Raw genomic sequence first — 18,765 nt, forward strand, 5'->3', positions numbered from 1 at the left:
AACACTCCATATTGCCGTGATGGAAACTGTGAACTGTGTGAATGGCGTAGTCGTTCAAATGACATCAAGGTATTGAATAGCGGTGTCTTAATTTGTCTGTATCACAGACATGCTTACCTTGTGCATTGCCTCTGTCCAATCATTGTCTTATTCAAAGTTTTATGATTTAGTTGTTGTACTGTAAGACTTCAAGAGATCCACATCAGAGAAGCATTACTTTTCAGCAGAATGTCTCATGCAGAAAATGAAAACTGTGGTAGAAAAATGGAGAAATATATGTGAAATTAAGTGTGCAGTCCTTGCGTGCAACTTTGACATGTAAGCTGTGCATCTACTAGCTCATACTGCATGAGTACTTTCATTATCTATCAGGTAAAATTGAATTACACTGTATTGAACAGTGAATAAATCAAAGTTTGATATCTTTTTTTCTTTTGTCTGAAGAGTGCCAGCTTCCAATTTCCAAATGTTTTTAGGAAAACCACAATCTTCTAGCTGTGTTGGAAAATGTACCTGTCTATGTTACAACTAAGACTGAGGCTACCATTTTCTTTTCATTTCCTTTTTCTACCATTTGTAATAAGATAAACTTTGTTTCCCTCCCAAAGATGACAATTCCCCCCCCCCCCCCACCCAAAAAAAAAAGGTAGCATTAAAGGAGCATATCAGGAATCAACAGTATGTACTGAGGGAAAATATGCTGGAGATATTTGGGATGTAGGTGAAAGAGAGGAAAGAGAGACTGTGAGAGATGGAGGGAAAAAAAAAAACCCACATAAGATTTAACCCGTTCAGTACAGGAACCTGGTGGCCTGTGTATTAAGTCTATGGGGATTGCAGAATTCAATATGGAATGGGTTAAGAGATACTAGAAGACAGAGAAGCTGAGGGTTGAAACACAGAGACAAAGATGTATAGATTGAGAGAGAGAGAGAAGAGAGGAAGGTAGGAAAATGAAAAAAAAAAGATTGAGGGAGAGAGAGGAACTGGAAGTAGAAGCAGAAGAAGAAAAAGAAGGAGAAGAAGAAGAAGAGAAAAAAAAAAGAAGAGGAAGAAGAGATTTTGAAGACTAGACCCGTATTCCCAGGATGAAAATCTCAGTCTGTGATTATGAGATTTATGAGCTGCCTCAGCTGTGCCCCTCCAGGAATCCTGTTTACACACAAACAGTCTCGTGCTGACATGTGTGGGTGCTCTCCGGTGGTTTCGCTTCCTCAGGTAGACACGCCTTGGCCGCCTTTTTGCTCTCTTCCAAAGGCTCCATAGCATTTCGAAATTTCAGACTAACCAGCCCCCCCCCCCCCCCCCAAAAAAAAAAAACAACAACAACCAAGCATGAGCATTTTTTATGGTTATACACTGTAGATGAAGTTTCCTTGAAGTGTTTCGCAAGATGTTGTGTTCATGATTTGACACCAAAGCTACCGTAAGTGCACTGATACCCCTAGCATACGGCAACATTTTTGCGTGTTGTTATATTCGCGGCCTGACAGTTATTCGCAAAATTCGCAAAGATTATCTCTTGCGGAAATAACAGCTTTTACAGTATTGCAATCTGTTCGAACCTATAAACAATCAGTGAATTTCAAGGAAAAAACGCTGTAGTTGCTTAAAATCATCTACCAAACACATGATTTTCTCATGAAAAAACAACTTGACGCAAGGATTTCATTAATTTTGAATAAATACGCAGTGCCCGTTGCATGCTATAAGGATTAGGGCCAGCACTGGCTGTAGGGCCGAAGCTTGGCGGTCTGGTCGATAAGGCAGACGCCTGCCTAGTGATCAGGAGGTTGTGGGTACGAATCTACATGAGTATCTATGCCTATGATTTCTTTTACCGTGGCTACTACTAAATACTGATTAACGTAGTTTGGTGCTTACTTACATTGATGTATGGCAATTTTTTCACTCAGTTGCAACATGATTTTCTTAATATCTTTATGTACACACCGATGGGAGAGTTGTGAGGTGATGACATCATCATGACATCACCACCTAACATTTTTCTTTGTATTTTTGCAAAAACATTTGAAACTTTGAAATCCCACAACTTTCCAATATTATGTCCAATTTCAATTAATATCGTTCAATCCGTTCCTCTAATTTCATCTAGATTTTCTATCTCTTAAAATCAACTTGAACGTGGTTTGGATTTGTACAGGCTTTAATGAAGTAGATTGTTCTGGTAATGTATTCAAATTCTATGCTTGTTTTTTTTCACAAAAGTTGGCCTTTGCAACCGCAAAGCCTGCTGGAGGATTGCCCTACCTAGCATATCCCTGCCTAAGGAACTTAATGGGAAGGAACAGGTGAATGAAATGCTACATTACTAGGCTGTAGGAAGAGAAACATCCATGAATTGCAAAACATTACAGAAACGGTCTATTGGTGTGGTCACATAGTAGACATGCATGTATTGTCGGTTTGTCTGCCCTCCCAACTCTAAAGTATGCACCCGACTTAACTTCAAGTATTGTATACACTGTTATTTTTGCGTACAGATATTTTTGCGAATGACGAGGTCATAGACATTTTCGCGAATCGACGCTGACGCTTACATTAATGCTCTATTAACAAAGCGCTTGGAGACATTTTCACGTGTTGTTAAATTCGTGATCCAACTGTGATTTACAAAAGTCCCGAAAATTAAACCCTCACGAAAATAACAGCTTATACAGTGTGCATGCAGTCGACAGCGTTTTGTCACCCACGCTTTAAATAGCGAGGTGTACATCAACAGTCGCTTTCTCTCCCCTGTTCACGCACCGATGCACACGCACACGAACAGCTTTCCTAAATACATTGTTCTCCCCAGCGTGCCATCCATACATAAACTCAGCCATCCTGGCATGAAAACTGACAGCCGGCTGACCACAGGTTTGCGAAGGCCGGCCGTGCCAGAATGTCAGCGGGACAATGGGACGATACCCTCCCAACGACTTCCTCCCTCGCTTCCTCCCTCGACCGGGATACAGGAAAGTGGAGATAAAACCACACATCCCTGGCAAAACAAGGTCATCGATGACATTGATGTGTCACCGACTATTCAAAGAAAAATCCTTGTTCACTCTTCCCTACAACTTTTTATCATTAAAGGCTTTCTGTGTGAAGAAAAAAAAATGTGTATGAACCTGTACATATAGTTGCTATTAAAGTTGTATCATCAACCAGGAATGAGAGGATGCTCATTTTTTTTTTAAGAAGTGAAAGAAATCATCAGGATTTGAATAGAAGAATGCACTATTGAATATCTTCCAAAAGAGCTGGTTTGTTCTTAAAACATGAACATCATGATGTCATGGGGGGGGGGGGGGGATAGAGAGGTTCACTATTAAAGGTCCAGTTTACCTTTGGGAGCAGTGATTCAAAAATGTTCAAGATATCACAATTGATGCATATGAGTAAGTCCGTTGTACCACAAAACATCCTACCATATAAAATTTTCTCAATAAAGCCTAAAATATAAGGAGATATAAGTATTTTTCTCAATAAACCGTACCTGTAGACGGTTTAGTCTGGAAACATTTTTATTATAACTATTGTTCACATTTTGTATATTTAACAATACTTAACATCGATTTTACTGATTCAAATTTTTACAGTGGTTGTTTCTATCCCTAACTCACATTTTAGCACTATTTTAAAACACTAATGCTGGGTTTTTTGTTTCATCTGCAAATGGTAAATTATGCCTGTAAACAATTCAGATTATATCCATGCCTTTATAACAGAAGTTGTTTTGGATGATCAGCTAGCTTAATTGCTTGATGGGGTGCCTGACATAATAAGAAATGCGCTGCAGCTGGATTCCAAAGTATTTTGTGCGGAAAGCGTGCTGCCTCGTCCTCAGAGCAAAGATTTTCATAAATTTAAATGGTTAGTAATAGTATTGCATTTTTGCTATCAGCAGGAGCTTCTTAAAAGAAAGGACACATCTGGTTGTCTTTCCCATGATGACAGACAGTTTTCTGTTTAATGTGCTTGTAGGATTTTTAGGGCCGGGGCCTTGGTGCACAAGGGAATCAACACCATTGTTCGAAAATTGGGATTTGATGCTACCTGGTAGAACGTGTAGATGGAAAAAAAAAAATTATTGTAGAAATTCAATGTAAGGCCTTGTACAGAGAACCTTTCAAAGTTTAAAATCAGCGTGTGCATTATTCTGACATGTGCTCACTTGTTTTTACCCACACTGAGTGCACTTATCTGTCACTAACCTTTACCTTTGGAGCGTTATTCCTATAAAAAGTGCACTTGGTTTCGAAAGTCACATGTAACTATAATAATACAGCCACACTATCTGCATGGGCATAATGTTGCAAGTGTGTGTTGCAACCTGACCGAAAATTCTCCAGCTAAGACAATGAAATGCAAGTTGTTGTTGTTGCTGTTTTTTTTTAATTCGTCCTTATATCATCAAGTTGTTACCCGTATAGTTTCTTTCATGATTTTTGTGTAGGATTTTACTTTTTGAATGGAAGAATACTTCCTTGAGGTCAGATTTCTAAAATTACATGTTTACAAGATATATTTATCCTGTATGACCTGTACCATTTATGTGATACTGTACCATATTGTGTATATTTTATGTAATATACATGCAAGTTTGTTTTTAAAGTTGCATGCATTTATGTACATATAGCATGATAAAGCAATAGATGAGATACAGAAACAAAGAGTGGGAGAAAAAAAAAGTGGGCGGAAAATTGGAATGAAATCCTCATAATCTCCTAAGAGGGTTTAAAAATTCTGTGAGTCTTTGGAACACAGATCAAAATAAAATCCACCTTTCCCCAAAAATAGCCACGGAGAGCAGTCATAGCTGTCAAGAAGCTTGATGGTCACCCCTAAAAAACCTCTCAGGTTCCCACTCATCAGATTACGTTCGGCCAGTTTTTGCATTCGTGAGTGGAATAAATGTAAACTGTAGCCGGCAAAAATCTCTTACGACGTGGTCTGTGATGAGATGTTAGTGACGGTAAAAGCCTACCACAGTGTAAATCAGTGTTACAGCATAAAAATTCTTTGTTCCTTTCACCAAAACCACTCAAATTGACATATACGCAACAGTGTGACATCATATAAAGACAAGATAATGAAGACGATCATCTCTACAGTGTATGTCTCTGATTAACTCTCGATATATGAACTTTTGATTCATTTTATTTTGATTATTTCTACATCTGGTAAAGAGCATCCAATACAAAGAATGTGAGAACTATGCATGGAAGATAGGAACAATACAGGAAAAAAAGTACTATGACATTTTGACTAAAGACAGAACACAATATGAGAGCAGATATTTTAGTATGAGGGGGTATCAACACAAACTGTCGTCTTTCTATTTCCGATCTCGACATTTTAAGCTAAAAAAATGGTTTAATGCAATAACAGAAATTAGAAAACTACGGAAAGAAGAAAAGATCTATAAGAAGGCGAGAGTCGGTGAAGCAAGGGACATTATATACATATGCACAAAGTGGAAAAAAATGAGGCCAACACACAGTGGTTTTGTCGCCAAGACGGGAAGAAATATCGGTTACAAATGTAGGACAGACAGGGGCACACGAGTACAGCTGAAAATTTGTAATATGTCTTTAAATGGACAAGAAAGAGTTTGTAACTTCTTTTGAATATTGAGAGTCTATTAGACGACTTTATTTTTGTTTTGTTTTTAAATTCACTGGTTAGATCATGAGAAGTAATGTTTGTATGTTGTTGCCTTGGTAGCATTACACAGAAAACGAAAGGGAAGAGGTGAATTTGTGTCGGTGATATCCCATACTTCCAACTGTAGCCTTGATGAGGACAAGTGGTTGTCAGGGCAACCACTTGCCATTAATGATGGGAAATAAAAAGCACAGGACACTGCATCCAGCTGCCAAAGTAGGGAAAAATGAGGCCAACAGTGGGTTTTGTCGCCAAGACAGGAAGAAATATCTGTTCCAAATGTAGGACAGAGAGGGGCATACGTGGCCCAAATCTGAAAATGTTTCTGAGAAATTGCTTCCGTTATCCTTCGGTACATTGTGCAAGTGCATAATAATACAAATGATATATTGCTATATACACGAGTTTAAGTAGAAAGTAGACTATGCAGATGATGATATGTAGCTAAATGCTGTTTACTTCTTGAATGGTCGTAGGGAAATTAGCAAGGTGTTTTTTTTGGGGGGGGGGGGAGGGGGAGGGGCAGTAGCAATATGACACATTTTTAATTGTCAATAATCTTTGCAGTTTCAGATAGTAATCATATTTGTTTGTCTCTGCAAGTCATATTTCATAGACATTTGGTCTGAAAATATTCCCCTTCCATTGATGCATACTCTATTTTATTTCAGCATAATGATGTTTTGCTATTTGACTTTCTTTTCTGCTAGTACGCTCTATTTGTGTCATTTTTGTTTTTTGTTTTTCATGTTTGAGACAGAATGATTAATCTGTGTGTTGTCATTGGGATCTGTTTTTGCCAGATATAAAAATGATTTATTTGTGTGATTGTTGGTTACATGATACATCTCATCCATATGCAATTGTTAACACATATACAGAATTATTTGTGTGTCTCTGTTAAAGTTTTTGACAGAATGATTTATTATTCTGCTCGAATCATATCTTATATCTTCTCAGGAAGGAGCAAATATCAACAAATCACTCACCACCTTGGGAAAAGTCATCTCAGCACTAGCAGAATTGGTAAGTGATCTTATGCAAATTTATGCAAATTTTTCTATGTGGTGAGAAACTACATGACCTTTCCCTCAATTCATGCAGTAGGACATGGTCAAAGAAAGTGAACATTCAGACATACATTCTTAGGGATTGGTATAGCTATTCAACCATTCAGGGTGCTACATTTAAGAGCTTGCCCGGTTGCCCGGGGCAAGTGAAAGTCAAAGTCAGGCAAGTGTTTTGGAACAATGAGAAAAAAATGATAAAAAGTTTTGAAGCTGCTTTTCTTTTTTTAACTTTCCCCCTTCAAACCAATGAAGTCAACCATACAAAAGCCCAAAGATACTGACTTTTTTTTATACAAGGCAATTTGATTTCAGCAACTTACGTGAAGAAGTCCCAATGCAATGCAATACCAACACTCGGTCGAACAAAATTTGTTACTCCAGTGTGTTTCAGCATGCGAAATCAACATTTGCTGTTTATTCAAGGGATTGTGCTATATCAAGCCCTAGACTTACAAGTAATTTTCTTTGTCAGAAACTTTCCTATATCTTTTGACTTTCTTTTTGGGGAAAGAAATTCATGTTTGGGCAAGTCTTTTGCAACAGTTTGAAAATCTGCTTGCCCAACCGGGCAACTGATTAAAAAGAAAGAAAAAAAAATATGCAGCACCCTGTCATGGCTAGCCAATGTAGAGTGTTTTTGAAGGCCTGAGTTACATGTGACATGAGATCAACCCTTTCATCTGCAGTGAAAGGAGCTTTGCCTCCAAACACCATGACGGATGTTAAAGGCATAATTTACCATTTGCAGATGAAATAAAAACCCATATTTAGTGCTTAAAAATGGTTCTAAAATATGAGTTATGGATAGAAACAACCACTGTAAAAATTTGAATCTGTATGATCAATGTTAAGTATTATTAAATACACAAAATGTGAACAATAGTTATAATAAAACTGTGTCCAGACTAAACTGTCTACAATGATGCTTTATTGAGAAAAATACTGATATCTCCTTATATTTTAGGCTTTATTGTGAAAATCTTATAGGGTAGGATGTGATACAACAGACTTTCACATTTGCATCAAATATGATATCTTTGAAATTATTTAAATCACTGCTCCCAAAGGTAAACAGGACCTTTAAAGATGCACAGTTAGTCTACTGCTTCTGCAGAAGCTTGTAGCTATCTATTAGCTTCAAGCATTCCTTGACACAAAGATGGCATTTTTTTCTACTAAAGTATTTTGTGGATAACATATCTAACCCTTCATTTTGCATTTTATAAAGAGAAGAAAAAAAATCATGTCATTGTAGTCTCATATTTAAACAGAAGCTGTACGATAAGTGGCTGTTGTGATATGATTTATTATTCCACACATTTCTGAGTTATTTGATTTCATTGTAATATGATAATATTCTTCCTTGTGATACCCCAAAGTTTCAGACTTACTTTCTCCAAGAAGTATTAAATCATTATAAAAAAAGAGATTTGTTTTCCTTGTAATCCTCTTATAAGGTACTGTCACTAAACATGGAATGAAAAATATGTTTGTTTGCTCGAATCAGGATTTCCTTTTATTTGATACCTTCAGGGGCATTTTGAGGTTTATTACTGTGGCGTGTTTGGCATAATAGGTGCTCTGTCTGATATTAGTAGAAAATTCTGTTTGTATACTTTTGTGTCTCTCTTTTCTCGCAGTCAGGGAGACCAAGAAATCACAGAAATGTAAGGCAATTTTATTGAGCATCATGTCTTATATATTTCATATTATGCATTTTATAATTGTTACTACTAACATACTAAAATTTCCATCATATACCAGTCATCGTTCACAATAATCAACTAACCTTCAGTTTAAACATTTAAACACTTGTGCAACAAATACCTGTGATCTCAATAATATATCATGACATCTACTTAGGTAGCAGAAACTAACATCTCAACATGGTAGTAGCATTTGCGGGAACTATGGTGTGTATGCTGGTTAATTCATAAACCCCTGTAAATATACTGGACACAAAATTATAAGCACATTGTGGTATGATCATCTGCACATGTTGATAGCCATGCATTTACTAATGGTAGTCTGGGTTCATTTTAGCTGTCATCTAGTTAGTCCTTATACATGAATCATTTCTATACTTCATCTATCAGTCATACCCGCATCATGTGCTAAATCACATGACTCCTTGCATACCACAACCACCTGACGGAAATCCACACATGCATGTCCAAGGAAGTGCTAGGAGCAAGAGGACTTTAATAGCCATTGTTTTTGCCCATGAAGTTTGCATTGTAGCTTTTTTTTTTTAGAATGAATATTGTGAAGTTAGTTTAAGGGAGTCTTCTTGCATATGTGCATGGAGTTAGGAAAAATATATCACATGCTCAAGTTATGCTTCAGAGGTAAAATGAGGGAAAAAAACCCAATGAAAGTGAAAAATGTGCATCTTTCGTCTCCTGTATTGTCTTCCCAAGATTTGTCATGTTTTTCTTTTCCTCTCTTTTTTAGTCTTTACAATGCACTACATTGAAAATCTGTGTAGTCAAACATCCCAGTTGTAACATGCAGGCAAATATGTTAGCCACTTTGACTGCTGGAATTTTGTTTTTGGGAAAGTTCAGGCACATTTAAAGTCAGAACAAATCCTAGGTGCAAAATGCAATTTCATGTATGCTTTTTCATGCACTTTTCGAGCATGCAATGAGAATGCCTCTTCAAAAGCATGCAGGAATGGTAGTAGTGTCCACTTTAGTCATTACAGGTTTATATAATATATTAATTCTAACCAAGTTCGTTTTATTTGACACAAACTCCTTGAAGTTATACATCATCTGCTCAGCTGGTGGTTATTCTTCATTCTGCCAACTACTAATACAAGTGGTATTATCAAAATATCCCCTCTTTTCCCTCTGTGTCCCCTTCCCCCAAAAAGCAATATTTTCATGACCATGCTTGTTTCATGTTGTAGGCTATGGTGTAGATCAGCGTATCAGATCAGCTAACCCTAGCATATATCCCGAATCTAAGGTTGGATTTAACCAATCAGCCAATTTAAAATGTGAAATTCCTATTGTTGATGCTGTGAAATGCAGATGCCAATGCCTTTTAGTGTTTGGAAAGACAATCATTAAGTTTTGATTGCCATGCCTTCTGTGCTTTGAATGTTAGATACAAAACAAACCAAAAAATCATATTGAGGCATTCAGTTTTAGCCATTACTGCATTGGTTTGGAGCAGAATAAATGCATTGTGCATGGCACACAGCTGTCTTGTTTTGCTCCCAAGGGTTCACTGCAAGGTCTACAGGTACATTGTTTTCTGCAAGCCACTCATGACCTCCATTAGGCATTCAAGGTTCTGTGTGTGCTACACATGATTCTCTACTAGACACATTGGGTTTTCTGTAGACATTGCATAAGGTTCTGTATGTGTTACATAAGGTTTAGAACATTGCACATAGGGTTCTTTCTGTGCTGCATAGGACTTTCCAATGGGCATGGTGTTTTCTGTGTGCAGGAATGCACTATTCACTTTACACTACCTAAAGTTTATCTTTGTAACACAAATGGTTCTCCTTGTAGAATGTAAGGTTTAATTTTGCTTGTTTGTTCGTCTTTTTGATTGTAACAGCAAACAGTACTGTAAGTACTATACAGAGGGTTCACATTATGGTACACAGGGTTGTGAAGGCATCACACAGGGTTCTCTATGCCTCACATAAGGTCCTGAAGAAGTTACAATGCTATGCAAAGAATGTCTCTTGGTCAGTGCACCCACCTGTGCATACAAATGCCCGCCAGAATCATTCCCTTGCTTCCCTCATGTTCTTCTTCAATCCCTATATTTCTTGTACGTGATTTTGCCTCTTTTCACATCGATTTTTAGGATCTGTTTTCATGTAACTGTCTCATCTCTTTCTCTCTCTTGTTGTCCTGCTACATTGTCTGTTTTGTTTTTGTTTGTACCTCACTTTGCCAATGGGAAATATTCCAAAGTGAGTTAGGGTTGCCTCCAACCAAGCGGAAAATTGATCTGACCTCCGCCAGAAGTCGTGCCACTTCCTGGCGATCGGTGGCATTATTCCTCCCACGGGATTTTTCATGGTCACAATGCAAATGAGATTCACATCGTAATCAGTGCTGTGCTTTTAATCTGCACACACACACACACACACATTGACACAAGCATACACAATTACAAACAAATGCACACACACACTCGTATATATATACACATTTGCAAAGAAAATTATACACATGCCTACACATTATGCTCATATTTTTAGCAAACCCATTTTCAAAAAGTCTAGTCCCGATCAGTATACTCGGGCAGGTGTCTACAGGAAATGTATTTGATATGTACACACGTACATTGTAGCTAGTCCTCGGTTAAAGAAAGACATTCTGATAGTCACTGTGGACATTTCCTGTTTTTTTCCCTCTCTCTCTCAAATTCCTACATGGAAACAAAAATGCACACCCCTTGACACACAAACATCTTCATCTAGAAGAATTCTGGGTCATTCAGATACCAGTAGTGCATTTTGTGAATATACAGTAAATTTTGCAAGCAAAGCCACACACACACACACATACACACACACATGTATACAAATACTCATGTGCATATCCATTCAACAAAGGTGCGGACTCTTACTTAAACACACACCCATATATTGTATACACTTCCCATAGAGACACACATGCAAACATAATATATACACACACTCACGCAAGTATACTTGATATTTGCACGACACGACCCTCCATCTCTCTATCCCTTTAAAAGCTGCATTGCTCCCGTCCAAAATGTCAAGGCATCAGTTCTCTGAATAGTGGAGGAAAGGCGCAAGGCTGCGCACCACGTTTTAACATTATTGCGACTTGAATGGTTGCTGACGCACGCCGCCTCTGATCCTTTATTGGTGTTTTCAGCATGACAGACAAAGCCTGATACTGCTACACCAGCGCCGCGGCAATCTCGTTGGGATGAACGTTTGGGGGATATTTTCAGAGAACATTTAGCAGGTGCAAATCAAGACACATTAGAATTTGGCTAGTGTCAATTCTATTTTGCACTCTCACCCCCCCCCCCCTTTCCCCCTTTGTTTTCTTTCCATAGTATAAAAAGCGTAATGATTTATTAAAATAAGTATTCAATAGCTGCTGTATGCTGTAAGATTAGAACCAGCACTGGCTTTCAGATAGAAGCTCAGTAGTCTAGTGGATACAGTGCCTGTAGGGTAATTGAGCGATCATTGGTTCGAATTCAAATAGAGTATGTATGCCTATGAATTTTTAATCATGGCTACTACCACTAAAACACTTTATAATTGGGGATTTATAGTTAGGTTTAATACATCAATGGAAAGCAATTTGTCAATCAGTTGCAATAAAACAGCTCAATTCCAGAATTCATTAATTGGAATAAAATGTGATTATTCAACTGCATTGAATTATGAACTAAAGGTCATTGACATCAGAGAACCTCTTTGAGTTTCCAAGATTAATTTTTTTTTTTTTTGGAGAAAAAAAAATTATATATTCATCTGTTTTTCTGGATAGCCGGACTTGTTGATGCTGATGTAATTTAAATGTGATCAAAGCAAACAAGGAATGTGGTATTTGGGTGAATAAATCCGACAAATGCTTCTAATCTGCAGATTTATATATGACTTGGGGAAAGACTCTCATGCTGTCAAAACAAATGTATTAATAGAAGCATGATTCTAGACTTGAAGGGTTGGTATAGTTTTGGTTGAGATGGGGCTTTTTTATTTAGGTTTCCAACTTTCTTGTGAGATTATTAGAAACCACTTGTGAAATATGAAAGAGCATACAATTCTAAGATGAATTCAAAGTTTATGTGATGAAAATCAGTTTTGAATGCTGAGATACTAAAAAACAAAGAGGTCGTATTAAAAGATGGGACCCAATCTGTTATACGGACCTCTTTGTTTGACTTTCTTTTCATATATTTCATCCATTTCAAAATTGATTTTCATCAAATAAGTTTTGAATTCTCTTAGAAATGTATGCTATTTTATGCGATATTAAATAAGTGGTTTCTAATTATAATGCAAGAAGTTAAAATTTGAATCCCCCATCTCAGCCAAAACTGTATAATTCTTTTAAGCTCCTTTGCAACTAGCAATCAAAGCCATGGATAGTATACATGAATTATGGAGCATATACCCACATCTCTCTGAATAATACACTGCATGAATCTGCGTAGATTAACACCCACAGAGATCTCATCTCCATATTCATTTTGACAAACAATACCAGTATTACCAGTATTTAATGGCAAGTCACCATGTACTCAAACTTTTTATCAGAGAATGTAAGAACATCCCCTTTTACTGGGAAACAGACATGTATAGGCAGATACATTGTAAAAGAATTTAAAGGCATTATTTACCATTTGCAGTTGAAACAAAAACCCAGCTTTAGTGCTTTAAAATAGTTCTAAAATGTGATTAAGTGATAAAACAAAATTTTGCATCAGGATAATCGATGTTAAGTAAATTGTTAAATGCAGTATAAAGATATGGACAATAGTTACAATAAAAATGTTTCAAGACAAAACCATCTACAGTAATGGTTTAGTGGGAAAAAATACACTGTAGTGATATCTCCTTTTTTATGCCTCCGCCACGAAGTGGTGCCGGAGGCATTATGTTTTCGGGTTGTCCGTCCGTCCGTCCGTCCGTCCGTCCTTCTGTCCGTCCGTCCGTCTTTCCGTCCGTCCGTAATGAATTTTGTGGACAAGGTAACTATCAAAACCTGTTGAGGTATCCTAATGAAACTTGGCATGTATGTGTATTAGGGGGTGAAGTTGTGCCTATCAACTTTTCGGTGCACATGCTCAAGGTCAAAGGTCAAAAGGTCAAGGTCAAATACATAAAATTTCACTATTTCCACCATATCTATGCAATGCCTGAAGATATTTTCTTGAAACTTAGTGTATACATGTATTACCCAATTTAGATTCTCTGGTGAAAGTTTGGGTCATGAGGTCAAAGGTCAAAAGGTCAAGTAAAAGTATTAAAACTTCTTTTTTTTTTCTCTGTAAATTGGAAAATTGTTTAAAGTATCTTCATGGAACATAGTATATACATGTACTGACTGGCAGTGATTATCTAGAGAATGTAGGGTTCATGGGGTCAAAGGTCAGGGATCAAAGGTCAAGGGCAACACTTCAAAATTTTACTATTTTCCTCATGTTCATTCAATGCCAGCAGGATTATTATTTTTTTTACACTTGGTGTATGCATGTGTAACCTAATAGAAATTCTCTGGAGAGTTTTTTTTTTTCTTTTTTTTCTTTTTTTTTTTTGCCTCAAAGGTCAAAAGGTCAAAGATCAAGTGAAAGTGCTGAACTAACTTTTTCCTCCATATCTCGGAAGTGGCTCAATTTATCGTGGAACTTACTGCATATTTATGCATGTTCTACCTGAACGTGATTATCTTATGAATTTTAGGGATTTACTTTTCAGTACAGAAATTGCACTTTTTCTCCATACCGGTACCATGAAAATTACTGAATGCATAAATGTATGAATGGGTCAAAGTCAAGTTAAAGTCCTTAAATCCCCAAATACATGCTCTCCTATTCATCCAATTAAACCAAGGTCAAGGAAGGTGAACATTCAACACATTTGTGACAAACTTGTCATTTCATTATTTTGCCAGTTTTGTGAAAATGTAATCACACATCGTCCACATGTACTATCTAGACCTATTAGGAGAATCATGCATTATGGCGGAGGCATACCAGTCGCCATAGCGACATTTCTAGTTATTTTTGGCGTTAGTGACACAAATGAAGCTTTAGATTTGAAAAAAAAAAGACAAAGCGTGATTCAAATGACAAAACTGTGTGTTTGTAAAGAGGAGATAAATTTTATTACAAGCAACCATGTATGAGGCAGTATTGATACTCTGATATCCCTCGCCCCCTTGCTGAAGATCCTACTTATCAGTCATTGACATTTCATCCTGTGATTCCGTGTTACATACCTCTACTTCCTTAAAAACATCTATGCTTTCCCATCTCATCTTGCTACTCCCTGATGACTTTCTTCCATCCTTCCTTGATGATGCTTCATCATGGTTGCTATGGCGACCATCCCAACCTATACACTTTATTTGGGGAATTCACACCCCATTTAGTGCCCTTAGACATACAAAACTGCACCCCAACCTAGCAGGCCTTCTAAATCACCTTTATTCTTTTATCATCCACAAGATACACCTGACATATGCCACTCCCACGTGAGACCAGATACACTACCCAGATAACATAAATGTGTCCCACCCCCCCTTCCACAACCTGCCTCCGCTGCTTCCCATCTTCGATGTATAGAGAACACCTTAAACTGCCCACATCATAAAACCGCACCTAGTTGTCGCCACATCTCTGCTCCAAATGTCTTGAAATCCTGTGCATCAGTGTCGTCCACCCACCCGTGCCCTCAAAATGTGTCCCTGCCGAGTTGGAGGTCAAGTGTCATGTGAATTGTCCAAAGCAAACAGGCATGTCCGCCCTCTCCCCACAAACCCTCTCCATTTCCCCTAACCCTCTCCCTTATACCAACCCCTCCTCCTCCTCCATCCTCCTAACCCATTCCCTTATACCAACCCCTCCTCCTCCTCCATCCTCCTAACCCTCTCCCTTATACCAACCCCTCCTCCTCCTCCATCCTCCTAACCCTCTCCCTTATACCAACCCCTCCTCCTCCTCCATCCTCCTAACCCTCTCCATTATACCAACCCTTCCTCCTCCTCCATCCTCCTAACCCTCTCCCTTATACCAACCCCTTCTCCTCCTCCATCCTCCTAACCCTCTCCCTTATACCAACCCCTCCTCCTCCTCCATCCTCCTAACCCTCTCCCTTATACCAACCCCTCCTCCTCCTCCTCCATCCTCCTAACCCTCTCCATTATACCAACCCTTCCTCCTCCTCCATCCTCCTAACCCTCTCCATTATACCAACCCTTCCTCCTCCTCCATCCTCCTAACCCTCTCCCTTATACCAACCCCTCCTCCTCCTCCATCCTCCTAACCCTCTCCCTTATACCAACCCCTCCTCCTCCTCCATCCTCCTAACCCTTTCCATTATACCAACCCTTCCTCCTCCTCCATCCTCCTAACCCTCTCCCTTATACCAGCCCCTCCTCCTCCTCCATCCTCCTAACCCTCTCCCTTATCCCAACCCCTCCTCCTCCTCCATCCCTCCACCCCACCCTCCTCCCCACGTCTCAGCAGACGTCTCTTTGTGCCGCCTAATAATGCCTGCATCCTTCTCTCGTTTCAGTCCCAAAGTTGAAACTCCACCTCCAAACTCTCTCTTCAATTCTGAACTTTTTGAGTGGGTTAGGATGGTCCAATTTTAACATGTTATATATCATTGTAAAGCTTTAAGCTTACTCTTGTACACTATACAGTGTATATATGTAGAAAAGTGGAAAATTCGTTATGGCCTACTTTTTGTGGGTTTTGAGCTGGGTGGTCACAAATGCCTTGAAATCCTGCGCATCATTACCATCCACCCACCCTTGCCCTCAAATGTGTGCCCCTGCTCACAGGGAGGTCAAGTGTCCTGTGAATTGTCCAAAGCAAACTGGCATGTCCGCCCTCTCCCCAAATCCTCTCCCTTCCCCCTAACCCCCTCCCTTATCCCAACCCCTCCTCCTCCTCCATCCCTCCACCCCCGCCCTCCTCCCCACATCTCAGCAGACGTCTCCTTGTGCTGCCTAATAATGCCCGCATCCTTCTCCCGTTTCAACCCCAAAGTCGAGATGCTCTGCCTCCTCCACTGTATCTCCCCCTAGGGTAAGCTCTCTTCCTCAGCAGTGTAGGCTTACCATGTTCCTGTCTCTTTTTCTAGGTCTTCTCTTGCAGCTTCCGTGAAACTCTCATCGGCACCAAACCCCAAAATAGCCAGGGGATTTCATGCATAGATGACATTTTCTATCTTCATAATACCAGTCTTCTTTTTTTAACCTATTTCTTTTTAGACCTTTCTGATTTGCAAAGCCTATAATTCAATATGTGATGGTAAGGATGTTTCACCGTCAAGAAGTCATCGCTTTTAAAGTACCTTTCTCTTTTTTTTTTCCCCCTTTTAAATGGTGAGAACCATCAAAATATGATTGGAACTTGTTAAAAAGGCATCTGATATGATGTAATTCCGAATGTGACAAACTGCCTTCCTTTCTTATAGCTCCGTTATCCTTTTTAATGAGGATTTGCTGATGGTAAAGCAAGAGTTGTAATGCCTTGAACACATTTACCTAGCTTGAGAACCCGACTCAGAGTTTTTCCGACACTAATACTCATCATAATGACAGGTACAATAGTTACAGTCTTTTAGATAAGAGTACAGGGCAAACATTGTATCCAAAATCCATGAAGTCATTCATTCTGTCACTGTAGAAAATGCATGCATTTGACAGACGGCAGCAGCAAAATCATGAGTGCCTGGACTGCTGTGCACCCAGATTACGTCATTTGATCATTAACCTTTTTGCGCATTCAGCAGCACGTTTTGGTTAATCACATGATAGTGCAGTGACTATATATATATGTCATCTTTATATGGAGTTAACAGGCCCTGATTGGCATGTGTCGGATTGACAATGTTTTAAAGGATGCAAAAGGTCATTTACTCTAATAGATTTTTTGTTCTTTACTGTAGCATATAATATGCATGTAGTACGCATCTAATTCCGAAGTGCTGATGTAAAATGAAAAGGGATTTCATGATTGGATGATGCCTGTTGAATATTTTTGGCTGGCTTAATATGTGAAAACTTTGTGTTAATCACAGGAGCGAGCAAAGAATAGCTGTGGAAGATATATGTATGCATTCATGTGCATTTTGAAGTTGTATTCCTGTGTGGCATGGTACAACTACTTTTCACCATTTGGGTTGTCAAGTATTGAGTGAATCATCCATCAGTATACCATGTGCAGTGTATGTGCTGATTCACTGAGATTGTAACACAATGCACATACTCACAGATACAAACCCAGTACTCCCGCTCGCATGAAAAAAAATTGTGAAAACTACACAGTATAACACACTGCAGCAGAGTATGTTGTAGGAGTGGGTACCCCAGAAAATGGATGTGCTAGTTGTATTCCCAGCACATGTTCTACAATTCATATCATGTTAATTCTGGATGTGCCAGCTTTAAAAACACTGTGCTCCTATATTTATGAAGTGGTGTGAAAGAGGACAGTGGTATTGTAGGCCGCCATTCACATCATACTGCAAAGTCCACCTCTATCTGCGCACAAAGCATTATGTGATGACAGGTACGGGGAGATTAACATATTCTCTTCACAGTATGAAATGGGATACTGCTGTTGATATGTAGCCCATATTACTTCCCTCTATACTCCAGCTCATCATCATATGTGACCCTGCATCACAAAACAAACAAAAAGTCGCCAGACATTGATTTTTAGTTAAGGGCAGATTCTGAAAGAGCAGACTCTTAAGCTTTAAAATGATGTATAGCTCAATTGAAATGGACTCTCCTAACCTATCTAAATATTTGAAAGAAAGCACACACTCTGGAAAAGTATTACCCGAGAAAAGAGGCTCTGAAGTACAGGGTCTATCTGTCTTTTCAAGCGCTTAATCTTTACCAAACCGTGCTATCTGTGTGATGAATGGAACAAAAAACAGGATGTAAACCACTGGGGCAACAAGAATGAAGGGATTATTAGATTAAGTTGAAATTGAGCATGCTCTATTAACACATTCTGTCCATGATCAATGCCAACTTTCAAAGCAGTAGCCTTATTCCTACAAAAGTTATCAGACTTGAAAGTGAAGTGTGCAAAGGGTTATCAAGAAATGAAAAGGGGCCTCTAAGACATACCTTATCTCACTACTCTACAAAAAAAAGGTTGTAGAAAAACTGCTGAAAATGCACTTTCCCATTCATTTCATGATCCCAAACTTAAGAATAATGTAGGAGAAAGGTAGCTATTTCAGAAAATATGAAAAATTCAATATTGACTAGGTTGACCCTTTGCACCTTTTTTTGAGTCCTCACGT

General features: G+C 38.6%; 1 protein-coding gene across 1 annotated transcript in view; it reads left to right on the plus strand.

Annotated features, from left to right (window-relative positions):
- The window catches only part of LOC139724255 (kinesin-like protein KIF1A), a 171,218-nt gene that overhangs the window by 73,290 nt on the left and 79,163 nt on the right, over positions 1-18,765 (plus strand). Inside the window, exons 8-9 of the mRNA XM_071635396.1 lie at positions 6,634-6,699; positions 8,384-8,410. Of these exons, the coding sequence (XP_071491497.1) occupies positions 6,634-6,699; positions 8,384-8,410 (93 nt within the window). The remainder of the gene's footprint in view (positions 1-6,633; positions 6,700-8,383; positions 8,411-18,765) is intronic.

This window comes from Diadema antillarum, unplaced genomic scaffold, assembly GCF_040938485.1.
Source record: "Diadema antillarum isolate AM-2024a unplaced genomic scaffold, OU_Dant_1.0 scf00000210, whole genome shotgun sequence".
In the NCBI taxonomy this organism is placed as follows: domain Eukaryota; kingdom Metazoa; phylum Echinodermata; class Echinoidea; order Diadematoida; family Diadematidae; genus Diadema; species Diadema antillarum.